The sequence below is a fragment of the Schistocerca americana genome, chromosome 5, assembly GCF_021461395.2.
Source record: "Schistocerca americana isolate TAMUIC-IGC-003095 chromosome 5, iqSchAmer2.1, whole genome shotgun sequence".
NCBI classification, from domain to species: domain Eukaryota; kingdom Metazoa; phylum Arthropoda; class Insecta; order Orthoptera; family Acrididae; genus Schistocerca; species Schistocerca americana.
In genome coordinates, this window is record NC_060123.1 from 570,400,835 (window position 1) to 570,428,568 (window position 27,734).

The following is a 27,734-nucleotide window of genomic DNA, read 5'->3' on the forward strand; positions in this document are numbered from 1 at the left end:
AGTGACAAACATCAGTAAACAGATTTTAATCACTTCTCCCCACAAGACTTTGTTATTTGGAGAACTTTAGCTAGATCTGTACAGGAAATATACAACATTCTTTCATCTGTTATTTTTTGGAGCGGTTCACATTTGAAGAAATATTTGCAAAAGTAGTATGGTGTCTTCAGCTGTGTTATTTCATCAGAATAATCTAAGTTTCTTTTAAAGTTCTGCAGGAATAGTTCTTTCTTTCCAACATAGACTGGATGCTTTTTAAGTTGCTTTGACACTTTTAGGTTCACCTTTCTTGTTCATCGTCTTGTGAGCACAACCAATGGTTTTGCTGTTATGATGCTGAGTTAGTGGTATAACATAATGAGAAACATTTTCAGTTTCAGCCTTTTGAGACACATGTACATTTTCAACACTTTGTGGGGTACTTGGAGGAAAATGGGATAAATCAAAAGTTTCTGTTTTGTTTTCAGCTGAGAAATCATTTTCAGAACTTGTGTCACCGTTTAATTCATTTGGATTTACTGTGAGATCATCATCAATATCACTGTCGAAGCCACTGAGTTCATCATCACTCACAGAAGGTATATCCAGCTGACCCTGGCAGCAGTGTCTTTCAACAAAAAACCACATACTGAATAATTGATCCACAACCTAAAAGACAATGTTAAAAATTAACATAACAATAACTATACCTCCCTAGAAAATAACATCCAAACACAAAAAGCAGACCATTGAATGAGAATATTCACAAAAATTATGATAAGGCAAAGTAGCTTCACCTATACTGTATGTCAGTATCCACACAGTGTTTCATATGTGCAATATACACAAACAATAATATACAATTTTAAACTGAATAATTTGCACACCTTGTCTTCTCAATTATTGTTCTACATACCTGCTTTAGTTTGTGTGAATTTTGCTTCTTTCTAAACTGGTTCTTACCGAGGCAAACTCAATTTGATATTAAGCAAAATTCACACTCAACAACTTTATCTGCAGTCATACAAAGAAGTTACCAGGAGTCTGCAATGCAGCCAATTACTACACACATAGTATCAGAGATACTAACTACGAACTTTGTTGCATCTGTGAAACTTGGTTTAGTTCATTAAATTCCCACTAGGCATGCGAAAAACAATTTTTCAATCTATGTTGCAGATATGCAACACTGTACATTTAAGGGATAAAAAAGATGAGAAAGGTAAGAAGAACATGTTCCATAATGCAGAAGATTACCTAAAAGTCATTTCAAGTTTAATTATTTCTGAGAAATGTTCATTGTCATATATAATTGCTGTGTCATAATTAAAAAGTCTTTATAAAACATGCACCTACATGTGCTCACCGAATTAGACCCAAGGCATAATTTATGAGGCACCACAGTAACGAATTTTTGGAGTATCATATCAGTGTATGTTATTTGTGCATTCTAAATAACATAAAAGTTCACATTTAAATAGTATCACATCTGGGACCTCAGCAGTTTGGTCCCATGGGAGCTTACCACCACAAGTACCATGTTTCATCTGAAAAATGTTGTATATGTGATATGCTTTACAATAATTTTCTGATGATGGAAGATCATACCACAGAATTCTCCATGTGGGAATGAGCACCAAGACCTACGAGTTAGTGGTTACAACAAACCAAATACATTGGTGACCATAATGTGTCATTACAAAATATCTACTGCAAGTGGGGACATCAACAGGAAATGAGAATCACATGAGTCAGCTCCTCTGTTGTCAGAATAATTTTTTAAAGATCTTTCACAAACCAAGATGAGTTCATGGGGGCACATAAGATACTCATTTTTCTCATTTATCTCTCTTTTTGTCCTCTGTGCTTTGTACATTTATGGTGTTTCTTCTGTACATTGTTCCATTACCATGTCGAATCATCTCTTACCTGGATGTTCCACAACACTGTGTCCATCAAACAAGTCACCAACATATATGCTTCTCCTCAATACACCTATGACACACTTCTCTCATTCACTTTGGCTTTGGTCTTCATCCACTGTATTCTTTCACGTTTTAAAAATATTTTGAAGAATGTTTATTTAGCCATACAGTTTTCCATTTTTTGTCACTTTTATTTACCTTACATTAAGTGACAGCATTCGTTTTTGCTCAGTTTTTAAACACTTTAAGTAGCTGATATTTGATCTCACTCAGCAGATTTCTTTGTTGCATTCCACATTGCAGGACGAGCAAAAGGGGGGATGGGCAACATTAGAGGCAGGTAAGAAGGAGAAAGAGAAAATACAAAGTGTTAAGAGGCAAGTGAATGGGTTGTAGGATGATCAGGTATGATTGGAAGCTGAAGCAACAGGAGGAAATAGAAAGAAAGAAAGAAAGGAAACAAATAGATTTTAACACAAAATTCAATTAATACAATTAGAGAAACAACTTCCTTCTCAAGGCAAAGGTCTTGTGTGATACCAAGAAGATAGAAGTTCCTGCTGTTGCATTAACAGTGCATGAGAGACTTTCTGTAGAATATACCAAAACTGTTATTTGCTTCTTCTTCCTGCTTCTCGTTCTATCTGTTGTCCTTTCTTCTTATGTATTGTCTACTCCTTCTGCCCTTCTCTTACATGTTGTCATACATGTAATCATATCTCTCTCTCTCTCTCTCTCTCTCTCTCTCTCTCTCTCTCTCTCACTTTCTCTCTCTCTCTGCTCTTGTAGTATATGTTAGTATATGATGCTGTTTAGTACTTGACTTTCTGTTCTTTTTATTGGTTAAAAATCATTTAACTCATATGGTTATAGTAAATAAACTGTTGTTCCTACACTCTCTCTTTGTTATTGCCCCATTTTTTCATCAGCTACAAAATCAGTTTGTAATTTTCTTCCTTTTATGTTTCATTGTCTGTAAAAAGCCATAAGAGTTGAAAGCTGTAATGTATATATTTTTCTGTATGATAATTATTTAATATAGAGATGAAAGTACTATGTTGAATTTGTAGTATATTAGATGTTTGAGTAGTTTATCAGAACTGACAACTGATTCCATCCCATTTATTCGTTTGTAGGAACTGGAACAGCTTCTATAAGAGTAAAAGATATTAATGATATGCCACCTCAGTTTACAAAGGATGAATGGTTTACTGAAGTTGATGAAACAGATGGAACTAACTTGCCTGATACTCCCATATTAACTGTAACTGTTCATGATGAAGATGAGACAAATAAATTCCAGTATAAAGTGAGTCTATTCTAAATAGCAGCCATGCTTATTTACATATCTGTTATCTTAATGAAAAATAAGGAACATTTGAGCAGAAATACTAATACAAGACTATTTTAGGTTATCGAAAACAGTGGTTATGGTGCTGATAAGTTCACTATGGTAAGAAACAATGATGGAACAGGATCACTAAAGATAGTCCAACCACTGGATTATGAAGATCAGCTTCAGAGTAATGGATTCCGTTTCCGGATACAAGTCAATGATAAGGTATGTTACAGTCATCTTTTAACAATTCTCTTGAAAAACAGTCAGTCATCTGACAAACACACTTAACACGCCATGATGCCGTGGCAAAATATATGATAAAATCTTTCACGCATCAGAAATAAATTTTGTAGATTTTCAGATTAACAAATATTATGTTTACAGGTTATGCCAAAAATTTAGTAACTGATTACTTTGAAAATGAGAAAAATTTATCTTGAACCTTTCTTGAAAAATTACCTTATTTTTCTTAAAAAATCACTAGTTGCAGGTTTTGTTACCACATTAATTTCGTTTGACATTTAATATCCTAGTAATATGAAATGTTATCATCTGTATTACAATTGATTGTGTAATATCCAAATCATACAAATTTTAAAAATGAATTTTACAAGACAGTTGCAAACTGAAACATAAGCATTATCTGTGTCTTTGTTTTTCAAGTGTTCCATGTATTCCCTTTAGAATTTATAAGACAGACATTTCTGCAAGACATGAATATTGTTCATCTCCATTTGCTATGTTTTAATGAGTGGCAATAGTGCCTCAGTATGCAGTATATAGCAAATGCCCATATTTGAACCTCAGTGTGAAAGGGCTCAGGCATATATAATACAGAAAACAATCTCTTGTTGCACATGTGTGTTTGTGTATACATTTGTGCCTAATATTTATAAGTAAATGATGCATTACAATCTAGCAAGGTATTTCAATGACTGGGCCCAAAAAAATCCATATGGTAATGTGAACAAACATTTGTGGTATTCGTACAGCCTCACTAGATGACCATGTCATCATAAGATACTGTATGTAACATGAACAAGCAATTTGCTTAATCCACAATTTCATAGAATTTCCAATTTCAGAAACAGAAAGTGCAAAAAGTTTTAGGTATTATCCAGCACTTAAAGTTAAGGTTCTGGTAGTATTGAGATGATCTTGGGCTTAAATAGTGTGATTTTAGACACTGAAAGTGAACTGAATGCCACTCATGGATTAGGCTTTAAGCCTGTTCTAATAGGCCAACTGTTGCTTACAAGGTAGTTTGAGAAGTTACCTATGAACATAGGACATGTGATTAATGAACATAGGACATGTGATAAGCATGTTGCCAATCCCTCCAGCCATTATTGCGAGTAGGTGAGTCCTGATGATGCTTCTGTTTCTTTATTCAAACAGCTTCTCATTTGGCCTCATGGTCCTCATTCCAGACCTGTCTGTGTTCCACATGGAAGGCAGAGCTGCTAACAATTTGGCTACTGAGAAGTGATTGACTGTAGTAGTGAGAGTTACTCCTCTATGATCCACATTAGATCATACTATTAATGTGACTGTGCTACCAGAAGATTCTGTCATTCATTGCAATGAGCATGTTTCAAGCTTTTCATTGGACTGTACAATGGTAACTTTCACAAAAAGTTGGATTTTGTGTCTCTCTGGTTCTGCAGACAACATTAATAAGTTTGAATTATGCTTCTGATTTCTTTAGATGTAGAATACTGCTTCTAACTTGTCCTAAATTTCTCTGACATACATTTCTTTTCAGGGAGAAGACAATGATAATGATAAGTACCATGTGGCATACTCTTGGGTCGTTGTAAAACTGAGGGACATCAATGACAATAAGCCACAATTTGAGCGTCCAAACATTGAAGTGTCTGTATTTGAAAGTGCTGAATTGGGGAAAACCCTTGAAACCTTTAAGGCCAGTGATCCAGATCAAGGAGGCAAAAGTAAAGTAAAATATGCCATTGATCGGACATCAGACAGAAAGCGACAGTTTTCTATTAATCAAGAGGGCACTGTATCTATTCAGAGGAAGCTTGACAGAGAAGAGACACCGAGGCATCAGGTAACACAGATAAAAGTTCTTGATAGATCTTAACTTAGAGTATAGTATAATTTAAACTTACTTCTAGCAAGCTCATAAAATCTCCTGGTTGTGTAATTATTTTCCCTTAAGAATGCCTTCTATTAATTTAATCCCATAATAGCCTTTCTTAGGTACAGTGTAATCAAAGAAACTTGTAAACTGTATTTATATTCAAAACAATTCTCATGTATACTTTAGTCTTGAACACAGTGCATGTGGGATTGAAGAATAAATGAGAATTGTTTTAAGATACACATTTTGTTAGACTTTGCTGTGAGAAATAGTAGTACATAAATTCTTCATTAATGGGAAATATTTTTTGGAAAGTAACTAATATTAAGAGTTAATTATAAAAGTCCACCCATATTTTTATTTAAAAAGATGTTATTTCCATAGCCATTTCTCACCTTGATAATTGTACATGTATGTTTCTTCCAACTGAGGCTTTGGTTCTTGCCAGTAAAAAATAAATGCAGTAAGAAAGTGGTTGTACTGGATGATACTAATCTATAGTACATGCTGTGATTTGAGTTATCAGAAGAATATAATAGATGGAAATGAATTGTGGTAAGGCAAGGACAGACTTGAAACAAAGAAATGCAAAAGATGGAATCTGAAGCAGAAGAAGTATTTGAAACTTGGTATAAGCATTTCTTCGTATGTCACATTTCATGTAAACTGCTGGAGTAATGTCTCATCCACTTCCCTTTGTGGTGATAACAGATAAGAGGGCATCACAAAATGTAACTGAATTATCTGAAACAGCACATCCCGGAACATCAACACCGTTAGAGGTGACAGTGTTCAATTACTGAACTGACAATATTCTGATCCAGGTCCTATAAATTTACTGTGCCCACAAATTATAAGTTAACTGGAATCAAGAATACTCTGCATTACCTCAATTTTGCTGAGCATTATGTTCATACATGCAAATAATTACCCAAAAACTATAACATTATGAATGATCACCCATTATCCCAAATCAAACAGATGACCACTGATAAAATATTCTCCTAAAAAAACTAAACAAGCTGTAATGTGTGGTTAATGCATAGCACGTAAGATAAATCAGCAGAGCACAATAATTCAAAAAAGATCAAATGCAGAACAAAAAAACATGGAAATGCAGATAAAACACTTACATAATACATAAACAAAGAAGCATTGGCAATTAAAAGCAAATAAAAGGGACTGAAACTGTTTAACTATTGAAACTTCCTAGCAGATTAAAACTGTGTGTCGGACCGAGACTCGAACTCGGGACCTTTGCCTTTTGTGGGCAAGTGCTCTACTAACTGAGCTACCCAAGCACGACTCACACCCCGTCCTCACAGCTTTACTTCTGCCAGTACCTCGTCTCCTACTTTCCAAACTTTACAGAAGCTCTCCTGCGAACTTTGCAGAACTAGCACTCCTGAAAGAAAGGATATTGCAGAGACATGGCTTAGCCACAGCCTAGGGGATGTTTCCAGAATGAGATTTTCACTCAGCAGTGGAGTGTGCGCTGATATGAAACTTCCTAGCAGGCAAAGGTCCCGAGTTCGAGTCTCAGTCTGGCACACAGTTTTAATCTGCTAGGAAGTTTCATATCAGCGTACACTCCGCTGCAGAGTGAAAATCTCATTTTGTTTAACTATTACCTAAACTAGAACGAGATTTTCACTCTGCAGTGGAGTGTGCACTGATATGAAACTTCCTGGCAGATTAAAACTGTGTGCCGGACTGAGACTCGAACTCGGGACCACTTGGTAGAGCACTTGCCCGTGAAAGGCAGAGGTCTCGAGTTCGAGTCTCGGTCTGGCACACAGTTTTAATCTGCCAGGAAGTTTTATTACCTAAACTGTTTAACTTTTACCTTGTTAGTATTTATAGCAATACTTGCAATAATGCGGACTGTGCCATAAGTCAGTGAGTTTGCAAAATTGTTATGATTATAGAAAGAAATAAGTTAATGGACAAAATCAGGTTTTAACTACTATTCTGAATGTTACTATTAAAAAGAAACCAAAATTTACAGTTATATAAAATTAATCACCATGAAAAGCTACTCTTGCTTATGCATATTGAGCTTTTACATCACTGATTAGAACAATACAGTTCACGGTGTCTCTTAGTCAGTGTTCCTTCAAAACAGTTTCCATTTATCTGATGCTTTTGGTGAGTTGTCGACGTCCACCTCATTAGTCCATAATCCTTCAGCACGTAATCCAGTAATTGGATTGGCATTGTCTTCCTGAGCTGCTTGATCAGGGGTACCTGTTACAAGTCTAACAGGAATGCTCAATGTTTTCAGAATTAATTCCATTTTGCAGATGTGTCTGCAACGACAAATATAAGGCAAATTCCAAATTAACTTGTGATCAGCAAAATTCTGTTTCCTACACTGATACACATTTGAGGACATGAAAGTTATTTAAAAGGTAGTTTACAGCTGTTTGTGAAAATGACTGTAAAGCAAATAACTTTACATATTGACATGGTATACAAATGATTTTAAGGTTTAAAAGTAACCAATCACTAAATAGATAGTATGCCACGTCATTGAAAGGCAAGCCCAGTTGAGCTGCTGTGCTGTCACAGTAGAGTCAGCCAGAACAATGTGGCCATGCAGATGTATGTGAATATATGTGTTTATCATACGTGTATGTGACTATAATGAAAGCTAGCAACATTCTGATTCTTGTTTATGTGCCTGTTGATGACTCAGAACCCCAACTATTTCATGAGTTGTGTCTTCACTGCTTAAATTGTTCAAATTTACACATACAACTATCATTTTTAAATTCCAGGTAAGTGTATTTATTTGCTGATTTGCTAAGTTCTGTATTATATTAATTAATCTCTGTTTCTTTAAATCTGTTATTTTCTTCATGTATGATAGATCTAAGCTTCCTCTGTTAAGGCACATTATTAAATAAGTTTCATCAAATGAAGTTCACTTTTCTTTTTCTTCTTCTACAGCTTATTTTTATGAATTATTATTATTGCAAGCATGCTTATTGTAAAAACATATTTTGAAATTGTACTGATTTTTCCTATGTCTTTAGGTAAAAGTCTTAGCTATTGATGACGGAGTGCCACCGAAAACAGCAACAGCTACACTCACTGTTATAGTTCAAGACATAAATGACAATGCTCCCACATTCTTGAAGGATTATAGACCTGTATTACCTGAGCATGTACCGCCTCGGAAGGTAGTAGAAATACTTGCAACAGATGATGATGACAGATCAAAAAGCAATGGACCACCATTCACATTCAGGATGGACCCCAATGCAGATGATGTTATACGTGCATCATTCAAAGTCGAACATGATCAAAGTAAGTAAATATATCCTGGTTTTTGCAAAATAAAATTTAGAATTTTACACAGTAGTAAAATCAGAGAACAAGGAACAGCTTGAAGAGCAAATGAATGTTAGACAAGAAAGAGAGGAATATTTAGAAATCTGATACAAGTAGCACAGATAGGAATTACTAGATGCTGTGCTATGGCTTTGTTTTAATTTAATTTTTTTTAACAGAATGGTGCATCTGTGTAATTATATATTGTTTTGTTCACACTTTATGTAATATCTGTTTATTGTGTCAGCTGTTGAGTGAGTGACAGCTGTTAAAATGTGTAGTGGTCATGTGGCTATCAAAATTTGCATTCTGATAAATTTAATAAATTATGAGACAGAACTGCTCACTAGTATTTTCCTCCAGGAGAAAAAATATGTAGTGCTGCTGATAGACACATATAAAAGTAAAAGAGGCACATTACATAGCTTTTGGAATTGTTAGTTCCTTCCTTATGGAGGAAACAGGGATAGTCTGGGGAAGGTTAAAAAGGAAGGACAGATTGCTTAGACCTCAGGGTGAGAGAGACCCACCTGCAGTGAGGATGAGGTACACAAAGATGTAGGCTGAGGTGTCAAAGACCAAAATTGTGCTCTCGATTTTCACTTAACGTCATATCACAGGTGGTGTTGGAAGTATGACTGTACCCATGTGTTTATGATTTTATATAGCTTATTAGGTGTTTCTCTTTTATTCCTTGGAGAAATGCCAAAGACTCCTCATTTTTTAATACATCCAAAAAACATTTGTATTTATACTGTTTTAATTACAGTTTAAGCTTTAACAAATGTGAACTTGTAATGCACTGTGGAAAGACATAATCTAATCACAGATGTGACCACAATGTTATGGATAAGACACAGAAAAATGAATGAGAAAATATGATCTATCAAAAGTTTAGGACTATTTCAGGATAGAAAATGAAATGTATAAGCAGTGAGCAACATTATTATAACTTATCACCGAATTTTTGCACGTCTTCACATTATTAGTGGACAAATCACATCTGTGAACATGAAAATTTTGGAATTTGAACATTTGGAATAATCATAATACAGTCAAACCTGGATAAATGACAGTTCAAGGAACCACTTATTGAAATTTCTCACTAATTGAAGTTCAGATATAGACTCTCTCATATTTAGAAGTTTTTCTTAGTCATGGTTTAGCAGTTACATGTCTGACCTGGAGAAGTTTAAGAAAAGGGTGTAAGTTATACTGTATTAAGTTATAATGAAATTTTTAATGTCATTTACTGTGTACCTGGCTACATTTACTGAAAGATGTCTGTCAGCTTTCTTTGTATTTCCAGTTTGTTATTCCAAATATGGTTTTCAACCTCTCATATCTTTTCAAAAACTGACTCACCTGTCGAAAAATCAAAAACATATGCGGACGTCTTCTAATCTATTTGAAGCATATTGCTTTTTGGGAATAGCATTTATTCCTCTTCAAAACAGGCATTTGTGTGATAGAGTCTATTATTGTTACTTTTTCTGTCTTTGGATATGTTGACATAATGAGTAACAACATTGTCATCCGTATATTGTCCAACACATGTCATTGTTATTTGTTGTTGCTAGGCCTAATTTCAGTATTTTTTCCTCTGGCTCTAAATATTGGCTGCCTTACAGATCTAAATCCAGGTTCCTTGAAACAGTTCTTGATAATACCGTCATTTGCTGGCGACTGGGCTTTCGCAGCAAATTTCATACCAAGAACTATATTTATCTCGGGATCAGTGTCATTGTCCAGACTAGTCAGAATGTTTCTGATGATGTCTTTGTGATAATGATACCACAAGTGTTGAACCAACTGATGGCATTGGGAGGTAAAGAAATGAATTTCACATTTATGAGTGTTGATACTTCTGTGTGGGTAGAACAGTTGTCAACAAAAAGAATGATTTTTCTTCTGTTGTTCTTACTTTCTCCTTCACCTTTATTCAACAATACCTTAAATATTTCCCTTATCCACCAAGCCTTCATGTTTCAGGTAGTAAGTTTAAAGCTGCGAATATTTAAATTACCATACCATAAATTTAACCCCTCTCTTCATGCACTATCATCCAAAGCAGCTGGAAATTAAAATTACTAGAGAGGAATTATTAAGCGTCCCATTCAGTACAAGACTAGTGATGGCTATAATTGCTCTCCTTCAGTTTGGGCTGCCACCGACATTCACAATAGTTGACTCTTATATCTGTTCGTATGTGTGTGTGACCCACTCTACACAGAAGTTGAACTGCAATTGTTCCACAGGTACAACGATTATAATCTCAGCACAAACAGTGTTGTGTGTGACCTGAACATTGCCTGTTCTTATAATAAAAGCATCAGAAAAAAGATTCACATAAAACTTTCAAATTGAGAGATTAACTGATTAGCTAGTACTTACCTGCCAATAGACACATATAAAAATACAAGAAACTATCTTAGCTTTTGGAACTATTAGTACCTTCTTCTGGGAGGAAAAATGGGTAGGTTAAGGAAAGCAATAAAGGAGGGGCAGGTCCCTCTGACTCCAGGATGGGGATCCACCAGTCATGAGGATGAGAGGAGACAAAGTTCTAAAAACTAGGATACTTCCTTGTACTTTTATATGACTTTATTGACAATAATAAATATTTTGCCTCCTGAAATACAGCAACAGTGAGGTCCTACAAGTATGCTGTTTTTGATACAGCTACAAACTTCAATTCAATATACACACCAGGCATAGAAAAGAATAGTGAGGTGCTCTGCACTTTGTTTGCATTTTCTCCTCAAATGTGAATGTTTTAGCTGGGAGGTGCTTGGCAACTTGTAAAAGGATTATCAGATTTCAATTCCGTTGAGTACACACATCTTGATCTGCAGGTTTGCATTCCCCAGCTGCTTTCTTAAAAACTGAATAATTACATCTTTTAAAAGCCTTTAACCAACAATTACCAGCTGTAAAAGTTTTGTGGTAAACTTTTCTGTCCAACAGTAGTCCAAACACAGGAATATTTTTATGGAGGGTTTGTTTGACCCATTTCGTAAGCCATTTTTCTATTGTAGAAAATTCGCTACTTAAGTTTATCTCTGTATTTCCATATGCCTCAGAATGCAGAGACATTATGGGATCTTTCTCATTCACAATCTTACAAAGGGTGGATTGAGGCAAGACATTTCACTCTGAAACACACTCACAATTCTATGTTTATTATTTGATGGAGGTGTTGTAATATATGCCTGAACATACTGAGAATATCATGCATCTTCCTCAGCAACTAATGCCTGCTTAGTTTTTCTTTGTTTCCTAAAACACTGGTGCTGTGTAACGAGGGGAAAAAGGCAATGTGTATATGTCTGATGTATGGAAATGTGATTTATACACACACTTGCAATTCATCCAAATTCAGAAAAATATAGCAATAGACATATTTGAATGTATGGATAATGTGACTGTAGGTAAAGCGAGCGTTTCCTGGATATCAGTCTCTCTTATGAAGATGTCTGGTGGTTTCACTTATTGAGTTATCTCACTTATTCAAGTCCGAATATGTTCATAATAATAATAATAGTATCAAGTGGTTTAACAAAAAAACTTGTGTGGAAACATTTACTTTTATTCTTGTAGAGGGTGCTAATGGAGATGGAATGGCAGTTGTTTCGTCACTCCGATCATTTGACCGAGAACAGCAGAAGGAGTACTTGATTCCCATTGTTATAAAGGATGCTGGTAATCCTGCAATGTCTGGCACTAGCACACTCACTGTAGTCATTGGTGATGTCAATGACAACAAAATGCAACCTGGTTCAAAGGAAATATTTGTCTACAATTACATGGTATGAGAATTATAATAATATGCTTGGCATCACAAATTACTAAACATGTTCAGTTTCCTAAAACATTTTCACACTACTTTTACACTTGTACATTTTTAATTATATATAAAATAATGGTTACCAATGTTCTCTGTGGGTCGTGTATTTACAAAAGAAAATATTCAAAAGCTATGATTTTTTTTTGTGTAAGATGGAATTCATTGACAAATTTTTGAAGCAAGATATTTTGAATTAGCGGGCTAAAAATAAATGTAACTGTTTGTTGTTTGTTAAAATTACTTCATGTTTTTGTATTAATTGTTTACATATTTCATTCTTATCTTTTAAATTAGGGGCAGGCTCCGGACACAGAAATTGGACGTGTTTATGTTTATGATCTGGATGATTGGGATTTGCCAGACAAGAAGTTTTACTGGGAAGGAATAGATCATCCCAGATTTAAACTGAATGAAGATTCAGGCATGATAATCATGAGACATGGCACACAGGATGGCAGGTAATTCTAAAAGTTTCAAAATGTCAATAATGAAATTCATTTTAAGAGATGGGTTATAAAGACCACAGAATTTCTGGAATTTTTCAAGGATGGCATTTTGTGGAATAGAGGTAATTCTTTAAAGAAGGGTTAGAGGTCAATGTCCTGTAAACCTGAAGGTTGTTAGAAACAGACTTTAAGAAAATAATTTGATCATTCAGCTGAAGATATTTCTGAAAAATCACAGAAAACCTAAATCTGTCAAACTGAAATGTGTCTATTGTTGTAGTGCATGAAGCACTAGTAACCTCTCTTCATCTCCTCCTCAAACACACTCTTCAAATTAGAATCAAATACTTCTGATTCGTTCACAAATTTGAAACAGTTGCAGTAGATATTGTCATTTTTGTGGTTGATACTTTGCCCATCTAGTACAAATTTGTGCCCTATAATATGATGTGACTGGAAAAGGTAGAAAGGCTATTGACAATATTTTGATACTGCATCTACATCTAAGTTTATACACTGCAAACCACATAAAGTGAATTGCAGAGGGTACATCCCATTGTACCATTTCTAAGGTTATTTTTGTGTTTCGTTCTCATATGGAGTGCAAGAAGAATGGTTGGCTGGATGCCTCTGTGCTCACCATAATTAGTCTAATATTGTCTTCATGATCCCTGTGGAGCTTTTAGCGCATTCCTAGGTTTGTCACATATAGTTGGTTCCAGAAACTTTCTTAGTAGGCTTTCAGAAGATAATTTGCATCCTTCTTCAAGCATGTGCCAGTTCATTTCTTTCAGAATCACTATGACACTCTCCCATGGGTCAGACAAACCTATTACCAGTCATGCTGCCCTTTTTTGTATACATTTAATATCCTCTATTAGTCCTGTTTGGTATGGTTCTTACATACTTGAGGAATATTCAAATATTCAAGGATGGGTTGTATGAGTGTTTTGTATGCTATTTGGTTTATAGGCTGATTCCCTTTTATTATACCAATGGAATGCAGTCTGCCACCTGCTTTACTTATGACTGAACTTATGTGATCATTCTATTTAATATCCCTATAAATTGTTACACCCAAATTTTTTTATGAGTTGACTGATTCAAACTGTGACTCATTGATATTGCGGTCATAAGATGATGCTGTATTTTCATTTTGTGAAGGGCAAAATTTTATATTTCTGAACATTTAAGGCATATTGCCAATCTTTGCACCACTTTGAAATCTCATCAAGACTTGACTGAGTATTTATGCACCTTTACGCAAACAGTGCTTTGTTATAGGTAACTGCAGCATCTACAAAAAATTTGTCTGCTAGGTCATTAATATGCCTAACTAAACTTAACAACCTCATTTTCATCTTACAGATATTCTGGGATTTTCACTGAAGTGACTACACCTTGATGTATTTGCAATTGCATTTTTGATCAATTATTGATTAAATCAAATCCAGTTATCCCACAAACATTCATTGTTGTAGCACTTCATTCTGTATTATGATGAAAGTTCTTGTCACTTGTTTGATAGAGTGTGATTTGAAGACACTAGTATTATATCTTGTAGGGCTGGTCAAGGTATAAGCTCCCTTTAAATATGTAAAGGAGCAGTGAAGCAAAGGTACTGGTAATGAATTAAAGAAACTCTGGAAAACCACGTTAAGGATAACTGCATCTGAATCTGACTTGGGCTTCTCATGAAACTTACAATAGAGAGAGATGTGATAGAGAACAATAACAAAGTGACAAGGAGATGTGCAAGAATTAGGACAAAAGAAGGAAACAGAGATGGAGAACACAGGCTGTCCAAGAATCTGACAGAATCCACTTGCTGTTTTGGCCTATAACTAAGAGGCTTCTTCTCACATAATATCCAACTCAGCTTTTTCACTGAGGTGACAAACAGTCCTGGGTAGCAATATGCTCATATAAAGGTGGTGATAGCATCCTGTACACAAGGTATAAAAGGGCAGTGCATTGGCAGATCTGTTTTTTCTACTCAGATATTTCATGTGAAAAGATTTCTCACATGTTTACGGCCACCCAATGGAATGAACAGACTTTGAATGAGGAGTGGTGGTTAGAACTAGATGCCTGGAACATTCCATTTCAGAAATCATTAGGGAATTCAGTATTCCAAGATCGACAGTGTCAAGAGTGTGCCGAAAATACCAAATTTCAGGCATTGCCTCTCACCATGGACAACACAGTGGCCAACTGCCTTCACTTAGTGACAGAGAGCACCAGTGTTTGCGTAGAGTTGTCAGTGCTAACAGAATAGTGACAATGCATGAAATAACCATTGAAGTCATTGTGGGATGTATGACAAACATACCTATGAGGACAGTGCAACGAAATTTGGCGGTAATGGGCTACAGCAGCAGATGACCAATGCATGTGCCTTTGCTAACAGCATTACCTCATCTACAGCAACTTTCCTGGTCTCATGACCATTATGGTTGGATCCTAGGTGAGTGGAAAACCATGGCCTGGTCAGATAAAAACCAGATTCCAGTTGACAAGAGTTGATGATAGGGTTCATTTGTGATGTAGACGTTACGAAGCCATGGAACCAAGTTGGCAACAAGGCAAGCTGGTGGTCGCTCCATAATGGTGTGCGGTGCGTTTACATGGAACGGTCTAACTGAACTGATCATTAAATGAAAAAGATTACTTTCGGATTCGTGGAGACTATTTAATCCATTGATGGACTTTTTTTATGGATGATAGTGCATCTTGTCACCAGGCCATAATTTTTAATGTCTGGTTTGAAGAATATTGGAGACAGTTTGAGTAAGTGATCTGGCCACCTAGAGCATCTGACATGAATCCCTTCAAACATTTATGGGAGATAACCGAGAGGTCAGTTAATGCAGAAACACCTGAACCAGCAACACTTTCACAATTATGGATGGCTGTAGAGGTAGCATGGCTCAGTATCTGGGCAGGGGACTTCCAATGACTTATTGAGTCCATGTCATGTCAAGTTTTTGTTCTATTCTGAGCAAAAGGAGGTCCATCATGATATTAGGAGGTATCCCATGACTTTTATAACTCAGTGTATTGCTTAATGTCACATATAAGCTATTCATTAAATATGGTATTATTATATCTTTCTAGGTATAATTTGAGGTTCAAGGTGTATGACCGTAAACACACTCAGACTGATGTACAAGCAAACGTAACAGTCATTGTCAGAGAGATTCCTCATGATGCTGTTATTAACTCTGGCTCTATAAGAATAGCTGGTATTACAGATGAAGATTTCATTAGAGTGTGGAACTACAGGGTATGTAGACTGGCTGTGATTTATTTTTTTATTTGACATATATTTTTATACCAACTTCAACACACTATCTTTGTTCTTGTAGACACAAAGTCTTCAGAGGAGCAAAGCTGATCGATTCAGAGACAAACTAGCCGAATTGCTCGATACAGAAAGGGAGAATGTTGATGTTTTTAGTGTACAGTTACGAAAAAAGCATCCACCTGTCACAGATATTAGATTTGCAGCCCATGGCTCCCCATACTACAAACCTGTGAGACTGAATGGACTTGTGCTTATGCACAGAGAGGAGGTAGGCTATACATAACGTTTTTTTTTTTTTTTTTTTTGAGAGTTCTTATGGTGAAAAATGCATTTTTGTTTGGTTTCTTGATTTATGGCTTATTTTTTCTGTTGCAGATTGAAAAAGATGTTGGTATAAATATAACTATGGTAGGAATTGATGAGTGCCTTTATGAAAATGTGATGTGTGAAGGAAGTTGTACAAATATACTAGACATTAGTAATTTACCATACATGGTTAATGCGAACAAGACTGCACTGGTAGGAGTGCGTGTTGATGTCATAGCAGAATGTACTTGTGGTGCACGTAATTTCAGTAAAGGAGAGAGCTGTAGATTGAGTCCATGTTATAATGGAGGACGTTGTATGGAGGGCAGATTTGGACTGAGGTATGTGTACTGAGTTAATGTGTTCCTTTAAATTGTATTTCATGAATCTGAAGATCTTCTAACATTGTTCATTTCCCATTATTGTGTTATTTCCCACCATAATTTCAGATGTTTCTTCTTTTTTAAGGTTTTTCATATCAAACAACTCTTAAGTCTGGTTTTAATGAAACACTATGTTAGTTGGCATGAAAAAAGAGAGTGTTGTTAGCTATTACCTCTTTTCCTGTCGCTAAACACCTTAGTAACCACTAGTTTTTAAAAAAAGAAACCTTATTTTTTACATTTTAATTGGTCAATCACGTTCTTCCAGGTGGCTAAGCGGAGGACAATACAGCAAATGTCCTTCGAATTAAAGACATAGCTCAAATTAAATATTAAGTATATATCTATTTAAATCTTAAATAACTATTGAGACAGGAAAAAAACTAATTAATTCATTCTGAATCTTTTACAGTTGCTCATGTCCAACTGGTTATAGTGGTCCAAGGTGTCAGCAGACAGGTCGTAGTTTCAGAGGAAATGGATGGGCATGGTATCCTCCTCTGGAAATGTGTGATAGTTCTCATCTCAGCCTTGAGTTTATAACTAAAAAGAAAGATGGAATGCTGCTTTATAATGGACCTATTGTGCCTCCAGAGTCTAATGAAATTATTGTGTCAGGTATGTGCAGCATGAAACAGAAAGCTGTAAGTTTTGGTAGGCAAAGTAGTGTAATGGATAGAAAGCTAGTTAGATAGAAATTGTGTCATTATTATTATTATTATTATTATTATTAATAGATTATAAATTCCACTACACACTTTCATTTAGAACAATACATTGATGTAAATCAAGTAGTACTGAATTGGTTATTGTTTGTATGTTTCAGATTTTATTTCCTTAGAGCTTGAAAGTGGAATGCCTAAGCTTTTAATTGATTTTGGGTCAGGCACTCTGGAACTACGTGTGAAAACAAAAAAGAGTTTAGATGATGGAGAATGGCACAGAGTTGATATATTTTGGGATACTGAGGTAAAATCTGATGTGTCTGTAGTTGTTTTATTAAGTTAATCATATTTAATAATCTGTAAAATAAGGAGGAGGAAACTACTCGCCTATAACAGACTAATGTGTCCTGCATACACATATGTAAAATAAGACAGCATTCACAGCAGCTTTTGAGCTTACTAGCAAAAGTACCCAGATTCGCACCCAAACACACACACCCATGGCCAAAGGATTGATTAGTCTTGCCTTACCCGCGTGTGTATGTGTGTGTGTGTTTGGGTTTCTGTGTTATTGTGTGTGTGAATGTGTGTACTTTTGCTGGGAAAATAGCAAAAGCTCTGGAGCTACTATGAATACTGTTTTCTGTTGCATGTATTTGTACACTACACATCAGTCCACTAATCTTTGTTCCATGTTACAGTATTTTGATAAATGTAGACTCCAGTTTAATTTGTAACCCAAGAAATGTATTTGCTGGAAATATAATGAAACATTTTTTCTTTAATGCAGAGTGTTCGCATGGTAATAGATTACTGCAAATCTGCTGATGTAGTTGAACTGGAAGATGGAACTCCACCAGATTTTGATGATTCAAGCTGTCAGGCGCATGGTACCATTCCACCATTTAACGAATACCTGAATGTGAATGCGCCATTGCAACTTGGGGGTTGGTTTGTGGAAGCTATTAACCCAGAATTGTACCACTGGCATGCAGCACCATCCGGAAAAGGTTTTGATGGTTGTATTAAAAATGTCTTCCACAACAGCAAGGTAAGGTGCTATGTCAAATTTTAAAGTTCTTTGGTGTGGTTTTAATTAATATGGTGAAATTCATTAGAAATTAATAACCAATACGTAATGTACAGCTCCTAAATTTCTTTTCTGTCACTTCTCATACCAAATGATACATCTGTACTTGCAGCTTACAGCCTAATAGTAACTAACAAAATGAATTTTGATAAATATACTTAAATGAGGATGAGAACTGTATTTGCTGTTGTTATTTTGCTTTCAATGTGTGTATGTATTTGTGCCTTCTATGTATCACATCTACTGAAAACTTAAGTACAGTCACATCTCTAATTAAAAATTTGGATTTTTTTAATATGCATATATGTGTATGTATATAAAGATTTCAAAATATAGTCTATTCTGGTTTCTCTCTGTTAATTCTACTTGATGTTAACTAGTGCAGCACTGCAATTTGACACACCAGCTCCACAAAACCCATCATCTTTAAGTTTTTATGATCATCATTTTCTTGCAAATTAAGAAAAGACTATTTGTTTCATCATCACTCTATTTACTGATGTGCAGGGCTTCTTTATATGATCTGTGGAAAGAGCTGCACTGTTTCTATAATTTTCATTATCTTGTTTGATGATGTTTTGTGTGTGAGCAAGATAGAATCAGCAGTAAATCTTGTCCATTATTTTGACAAGTATTTTTCTCCACATTATAAGTGTATATTGAGATATCTTAGCAGATCAGAGTTTTTCTTGTTTTTGCTTGCTTTTTTAATCCCTTTATCCTGTTCTTTCTTTGCAGCTTTATGACCTTGCTCATCCTGGCCATCATCGCAACAGTGTAGCTGGTTGCCCTCAGACAGAGGAAATATGCAACACACAGGACTCTACCATTCGCTGTTGGGAACATGGTACTTGTGTAGGTAGTTTCTCAGAGGGGCGTTGCGAGTGCAAACCTGGATGGACAGGTCCCAGCTGTACTCTGCCTACTGTGCCCACTATGTTCAAGACACAGAGCTATGTCAAGTATGCTTTGTCCTTTGAGCCCGATCGCTTCTCTACTCAGATGCAGCTTAGGTTTCGCACAAGAGAGCAACATGGTGAACTATTCCGTGTCAGTGACCAGCACAACCGGGAATATGGAATTCTTGAGGTAAGTGCTTTCAACTGTTCTGTCCGTTGTTACAGGAACTCAACGGCTGCCATACCTTAACATTTGTTGCTTTAGTTTTCTCCATTCTAATATGACACTCAGTTTTGTTCTGCATTCCCATGTCTCTACTTCCAAAATACATCATTTCCTTCAGTCTTGATCTCACATCATATCTTTCCATTGTCTTTATTTGCATCTGAATATGTATTTCCCAATATGTACTACAGTTTTATTTCTGAATTCTCTGCCCTTTACTTCTACATTATTATGATATCAAATCTATCTATCAATTGAATTTCATTCATTGACTTCTGAAACTACTTTATTAATTGTGACATGTTCTGAGATCTCAGTATTCAGAAATAAGTGCTTGTAGTATAGTACAAGCTGACATTTAATATCAGTCTGGCCACTTCCAGCCAAAATTGTGAATTGTGAGGCATAAAATTGTAGTTACAAATGTCTACATCTACATGACTAATCTTGAATTGACACTAAGTGCTTGGCAGAATGTTCATGGAACCACTTTTACACTATTTCACAGTGGTTTCGCACAAGAACAGCACATGAGAAAAATGAACACTTAAATCCTTCCATGCAAGCTCTGATTTCTGTTATTTTCTTATGATGGTCATTTCTCTCTACATAGGTGGGAGTCAAAATAACATTTTCACAATTGGAAGAGAAAGTTGGTGATTGAAATTTCATGAAAGAATTTTGCCACAAAGAGAAATGCCCTTGTTTTAATGACTGTCACACCAACTTGTGTATCATGTACTTGACACTCTCTTCTCTATTTCACGATAATGCAAAATAAACTTTCCTTCATTGAGCTATTTGGATGTACTCCATGAGTCCTGTGGGATAAGGATCCTGTGTGGTGTAGCAATGCTGCAGGAGAGGATGCACATCATAAGGAGATTCATAAGTAGATTTGCTGCATCTTCCAAATGTTCCACCAGTAAAATGCAATCTTTGGTTCACATTCCCTGCAAAAATTTTTTGTGCGGTAGTTTCAATGTAAATTGTTTGTAATTGTAATCCTTAGGTATTTGGTTGAATTGACAACCTTTAAATTTGTTTATTGTGTGACCAAAATTTAACAGTGTTTTTAGTATTTGTATGTAGGACATTACACTTTTTATTGTTCAGGGTCAATTGTCACTTTTCATAGAATACAGATTTCGTGTCTAACTCTTTTTGCAGTTCATTTTGTTACAGTAAGTAGCAATCTGTCTTTTCTTACATTGTTGATATTCCTACCTGGAGTTTCCATTGTTTGATAAACAAATTATTACTATCTCAAAAAAATTGGATGATGTGTTCAGGAGAAAGAGCTTCATGGATTGAGCTAATCAGTAATGCATTGGTCCATATCTGGCCCTTATGCAAGCATTTATTCAGCTTGGCATTGACTGAAAGTTGTTGGATGTCCTCCTGAGGGATATTGTGCCAAATTCTGTCCAATTGGCACATTATATCATCAAAATCCTGAGCTAGTTGGAGGGTCCTGCCCATAATGCTCCAAGAATTCTCAATTGGGGAGAGATCTGGCGAGCTTGCTGGCCAAGGTTGGGTTTGGCAAGCAGTAGAAACTCTCACTGTGTGCAGGAAGGTGTTATCTTGCTGAAATGTAAGTCCAGGATCTCTCGGCTTGAAGGGCATAGAATATCATCAATGTACTGCTGTGCTGTAAGAGTTCTATGGATGACAACCAAAGGGTCCTGCTATGAAAAAATGGCACTCCAGGCCTTGACTCCTGGTTGTCAGGCTGTATGGTGGGTGGAAGTTAGGTTGATGTGCCACCACTATCAGGAGCATCTCCAGGCATGTCTTGAACTTGGAACCTTATCGGCTGGAGTAGAATTGTCTTTAGTGAAGAGTCTCGTATCGAAATGAGCTCTATGACCAGTGCAGATGTGTTTGTACATGCTCTGGGCAGTGATGGGATATCAGCCTAAGTGCCGCCCACCATATGGCCTGACAGCAAGGAGTGATAGTCTGGTGTGCCATTTCCACAGCACAGCGAGACATAAGTGATGTTCTACGCCTTGTTTTGTTGCCCTTCATGGCACACCATCCTGGCCTTAAATTTAAGCAAGGTAATGCCCGCCTGCACGCAGTGAGCATTTCTACTGGTTGTCTTCATGCTTGCCAAACCCCTATCTTTCCCAACAAGGTCGCTGGATCTCTCCTCAGTTAGAATTATTGGGGCATTATGGGCAGGATCCCCCAACTAGCTTGCTAGTTTGACAATCTAACATACCATTTGGACAGAATTTGGCCCGATATCCTCTATGAATCAGTGCCAAGCCAAATAACTGGTTGCATAAGGGCCAGAGGTGGACCAATGTGTTGTTGAAATACTCAGTTTGTGAAGCTTTTCCTCTTGAATAACTCATCCAGTTTTTCTGAAATTGTAATCATTTGTTGTCTGTACAAATACATCTCATCTACTGATTTCCATCCCATTTTGATGATTTTTTGATGGTGTTCTTTTTTTACTGGGAAAAGCAGAGGATCTGTAACACTTCCTTAGGAAATGTCAAATGTCGCTCAGTGTCTTCCTGTCAACTACTATAAACTGTCATATTTCTGACAGGAAATCACAAATACACTCACAAAGTTCAGACAATACTCATAGGAATGCAATTTGGTTAGAAACCACCTGTGAGGAATTATGTCAAAAGGCTTCTGGATATCTACAAATATGGAATCAACTTGAGATCCCCTTTCAGTGGCAGTCATTACTTCACGTGAATAAAGAGCTAGTTTTGTTTCATAGGAATAACTTTTTCTGAATCTATGCTGGCTATCTGTCAGGGGATCATAAGTTTCATGTAATTACTGTTTCTGCAACTGGAAAAACTGGCACAGTGTTGGCAGCTTGATAAATGAGTCTTAAGCCATCACATTCAGATTCACTTCATTGGAAAGATGAAAATGAGAAAACTTGACAGAGAGAATGAAGAACTTCTGAACATAACTGATCAGAAGAAAGGAAAGTAACTATAGACTTCTATAATTACAGTTCCATCATTACTCTGTTATAGTGAGTCTTGGTACATATCTAGTAAGCCTCAGATGAGCTACAATCATTAATGACTTATGCTAGCTTTCTCTGTTCACATCTCTGCCCTGTATTTTATTTTTCCTTTATCTTCATGTCTATTACAGTTAATAACATAATTTTGAAATGAAAGTGCAACATTTGAAACTAAATGCAAAAGTAAATAATTCAGCCCTGCAGTGGGTAGATATTCAATACTCAAGTAGAAACAAACCAGTGCTGGCAGTCACACAGATAGAACAAATTTAAGATATGTACATTACAATTTGAACAACAAACCTTTCTTGCTCATTCCATTTGACCTACTCAACATAATTAAGTTACTGATCTAATACTTGTGTTTAGTGTTATATGATATGTATCATTAATTGTTCATGGGTTTTCAAGATCTGATAACTATTTGAAACATATATACTTTCAGATTAAAGATAGCAGATTACATTTCCGCTATAATCTTAATAGTCTTCGTACTGAGGAGAAAGATCTCTGGTTAAGTGCAGTTGCAGTGGATGATGGACAATGGCATACAGCTAAGGTATTTCTGAGCATTGTTTGTTCAACTTTTATTTGTGGATATAATGGTAAAAATTGTGTACGGTTGCCAAACAGCTATTAATCTGCTTTTGTCACGTCAGGTTTCACGACATGGTTCAGCTGCAACTTTGGAACTCGATGGTGGCGAAGGCCGTAGATACAACGAAACCTTCACCTTTGAGGGACACCAGCTTTTACTGGTAGATAAGCAGGAAGGTGTTTACGCTGGAGGAAAAGCAGAATATACAGGAGTTCGAACATTTGAAGTTTATGCTGATTACCAGAAAGGTAACTTCCACTTCATCTTCTATTCTCAAACAACGTTATCGAAAGAAACTCTGAAAGCTTTGTGTTGCTGTTTTCTGTAATGTAATGTTGTTGTCCTTATAGTTTATTCAGTTTTATGAATATAATTTTGTAATGATGGTTTTTACCTTTGATCTGTCAGTTACCTATGTTTCTGAAACCATGTACAGTTCAGTGCTTCATGTGTATAAATTTCAACATTTACTTCAATTTCCTGCCTGTAGGAACTATAAACAATAGGAATATATGTGTAGATCTTGTACATCTTCATCCATACTTGCAAAGCACTATGAAGTGCATGACAGGGAGTACTTCTCATTAGAGTTTCTTCCCATTTCATTCCCATATATAGCTTGGGGGAAGTTCCCACTTGTGTTTGCCATCTGAGTTATTGGCTGTTTTAGCAAACGACCCATGGACTGTTGACCGCAATATACTTTTTATCCGTTGTAGCAATATGGTGAAGGGCATTTAAATTTTAGTTCTGGACCTCCGTTTCTCTATGGTGTATTTTACAGACCTTCCTTCACATCCCTGTTTTTAGCTGTTTTCTCTTACATTGATTGGGATTGACATGCGGTCATTTTTTAACTCCTCTCTGTCTTCGTGTCCTACAGTTTTGACATGGGTGCATATGACCCTAGTTGTTTTTGCACCCTAAAACAAAACAAACAAACTGTGGAATGCCTCTGTATGTGTGGCAATTGGTGCACTCTTGTCTTTACAGGTCCTACGGTGAAAACACACAGGTGACTGTAGTATATTCCTAGAGAATTCACTTAATAGTTCTTGAAACTTTGTAAGTAGACTTCCACAGCATAGTTGGCATCAGATGTATGACAACATATTGCATTCTTTCTCAGATAATGCCCAAATGAATGACATGGTGGACAGAGAGTTTGTTTCATTCCTGGAGAAACTGTTGAGTGTAAACAGTCCTTTCACAATGGGCAACATGTATAACAACAAGAGTTAATACAAGAAAATTTTCAAATTTTGATGAGAAATCTTATTCACATTGCTGAAAACAGAGTGTAAATTTTTGCAGTGTCTGCTTCTCTACAAGCAAAGATTCTGCATATAGTTAATGTTGCAGAAGTATTTGTTACTAAATAATATAATCCGAAACTCGGCAAAATACATATTTTAGTATATCAAGACCTGTTGGAAAAATTGGTAAAGTCACACTTGAAATTGTGCAAAGATAGAAATTTTAAGAGCTGCATATTTTTTAGGCTGCCTGGATGACATCAGACTGGAAGGGAAGCATCTGCCTCTGCCTCCTGCAATGAACGGGACTCAATGGGGACAGGCAACAATGGCTAGAAACTTAGAGCGTAACTGCCCTTCTAATAAACCATGTGCTAATGTCATCTGTCCTGATCCATTTGAGTGTGTTGATCTGTGGAATGAATATGAATGCACGTAAGTATTTAATTCAGTTTCTTCTTCAATTTTTATTTAAATTTACTCAATTTATCATAGGACAATGAAACTTCAAACTTGACCCAAACTTCGCATGTTTCTACATTTTACGAGGTGTGATTGGAAAGTTTTAATAATGGGCTTGTAATTGTACAATGGTGGTACTTACATGCTACTGTGATCCATCTCCTTCAAAATAGTCCCCTTCTGACTGAACACACTGACTCCAACAGTGTTTCCACTTTTGGAAACATTCCTGGAAATTTTTTTCCTGAAGTATGTTAAGGACGCTTTCTGTATTTGCCTGGATTACTTCAATCAAGTCAAATTGCTTTCCTTTTAGTGAAAATTTCAGTTTAGGAAACAGGTAGAAGTCCGCAGGGGCCAAAGTAGTGGAGTATTGAATTTTGAATTTGGTCAAAAATTCAACAATGGAGAAGTCATGATGAGCCGGAGCATTGTCATGGTGTAACACCCAACTCCTGTCTTTCCACAATACAGGCCTTTTCTTCCGTACCTTTTCACGCAAACGCTCAAGGACACATTTGTAGTAGTCCTGATTAATTGTCTGTCGTCCAGGTGTAAATTCAAGGTGCACATTACTGGTAGAATAAAAAAAAAAAAAAATCACCATCATTGTCTACACCTTCGACCAACTTTGCCATGCTTTCTTTGGTCGTGGTGAACCTGGAGTCTTCCACTCCAAAGACTGCCCTTTGGTTTTAGGATCATATCCATTAACCCATGATTTATCACCTATAATTACCCTATTTATTAAATATGGGTCATTTTTAGTCTGATTAATCACTTCTTGCCACACTTCAAATTGGTACTGTCTCTGGTCACTTGATAACACTTTTGGAATGAATTTTGCAGACACTCAATTCATGTTCAGATCTTCAGTTAAAATTGACTGAACTGCATAGAAACTTAAATTAAGTTCATCAGCCATCTCTGTAATTATAAGTCTATGCTCAGAGCACACTAAGTCGCAAACTTTCACAAAATTTCCATTCATTTTTGAGGTGGAAGGATGGCTGGAACGTCTTCATCTTCAAATGATTCGCGGCCATTTTTAAATCTGTTGAACCAGAAAAAACATTTGACTGGCTGATACAATTATCTCCAAAAGCTGTTTTTAATAGTTTGTAAGTCTTGGAAGCTGATTTCTCAGTTTTAAAACAAAATTTCTCACAAACTTGTTGTTCCATTTTTACATCCATTTTCACGCAGACAGAATCTGGCAGTAAGCCCTAACAGACCCAAACTCAACCAGCTGCCACAACGAACTGAATAAAGGAAATGCAGTTTCCTGTCAGAGGGCGTTCAAGTACAAGGCAATGACTCACTCCCCACCTTCCATGTACCTTCGCACCAAACCAGTAAGCAGTAGCGGATCCATTCTTAAAACTTTCCAATCACACTTCGTATGACTTTGTAGATCACCAAATTAAACTTCATTTCTCCTTTACATCCTCCTACTGTCCACTACCTTGATAAATGGTAAACGTGTGCTCAACTTGAAATTTGATTTAAATACTGCAGTACATTACTAGGTGTTGTCCTATCAGAGGTAGTGTTTCTTTGTCTTCCTCCAATTTGTAAACTGACTGACTTATTCAGCGAATTGTAGGGATACCTATAGTTCAATGTAGACTTCAAACCTCTATGCAGTATGTGGTTTTTAACATAAACAAAGAAATGTCGGTTGTGGAAGGGGTTAGTGCCTATACATGGGAGGAAGAAAATCCTAGGATTTTGTAGGGATTAAACATTTGAACCCTTGTATTTACAATCTGACACTTATCCACAAAGTCACTTTCTGTCCTTAAGATACTCATATGAGGGGAAAAAAGTCTTTCAGCTGAAGCTTAATCTACTGTTAAGGTGTAGTGCTCCAGTTTATATGCAGAGGGATGATGAATAATCATACAACACAGATACAGTATAGAACACTTTTATTAATGCAAGGAGCATACACATCAGAAGCATCCAAACTCAATGAAGTCAAAATGGACTAACAGTCAGAGAGTTCTGTGCATTTGTCAACACAGTGTTCCTGTTCTCACAGAGCTGGGGGAGGAATAATACCGCATATCGATCCACATAGTGCACCCAAGTGACCAAGCAGATTGGCGAATTTCATACCACCTCTAATGATGTCACTCAAAGCAAAAACACTGTCTGCAGTGGTGAAGTACAAAGTTGGTTGATGTGGTTGAATAGGAGGCAGCTTGAGATTTGTGATGTGGCCATCAGGTTGTCAAGGCAATGTTCATGGTGGAAGAGCAGCCAAATAGGCATTATCCATAAGAGGCATGATATGATGCACTGTAGGCAATGTGGAAGACAATGCAGCCAGCTGCGCGAGGTCCGGAAATATCAGATTTATGCGTGGCATGGTCGCGCGTGAATCCAACTGGTTGGATTTCTGTGGCTCATGAGTAGCCTGCCTTGCAAGCAAAACTGGATCACATGCAAGACCTCATAGTGCATTGTCTGTTACACTGAATTGTCTAGCAGTGTTGTGCACTGTCATAGCATTGTCCAGAAGATTGTCACTGTCATTTTTTATCACACAAG

General features: G+C 36.3%; 1 protein-coding gene across 1 annotated transcript in view; it reads left to right on the forward strand.

Moving 5' to 3' along the window:
- LOC124615300 (neural-cadherin-like) overlaps positions 1–27,734 on the forward strand; it is an 874,915-nt gene that overhangs the window by 819,679 nt on the left and 27,502 nt on the right. Inside the window, exons 9-24 of the mRNA XM_047143087.1 lie at positions 3,041–3,213; positions 3,316–3,465; positions 5,009–5,314; positions 8,386–8,659; positions 12,284–12,492; positions 12,825–12,988; positions 16,094–16,262; positions 16,345–16,551; positions 16,659–16,930; positions 17,385–17,590; positions 17,799–17,941; positions 18,428–18,688; positions 19,466–19,816; positions 23,308–23,421; positions 23,522–23,708; positions 24,962–25,151. Of these exons, the coding sequence (XP_046999043.1) occupies positions 3,041–3,213; positions 3,316–3,465; positions 5,009–5,314; positions 8,386–8,659; positions 12,284–12,492; positions 12,825–12,988; positions 16,094–16,262; positions 16,345–16,551; positions 16,659–16,930; positions 17,385–17,590; positions 17,799–17,941; positions 18,428–18,688; positions 19,466–19,816; positions 23,308–23,421; positions 23,522–23,708; positions 24,962–25,151 (3,376 nt within the window). The remainder of the gene's footprint in view (positions 1–3,040; positions 3,214–3,315; positions 3,466–5,008; positions 5,315–8,385; positions 8,660–12,283; positions 12,493–12,824; positions 12,989–16,093; positions 16,263–16,344; positions 16,552–16,658; positions 16,931–17,384; positions 17,591–17,798; positions 17,942–18,427; positions 18,689–19,465; positions 19,817–23,307; positions 23,422–23,521; positions 23,709–24,961; positions 25,152–27,734) is intronic.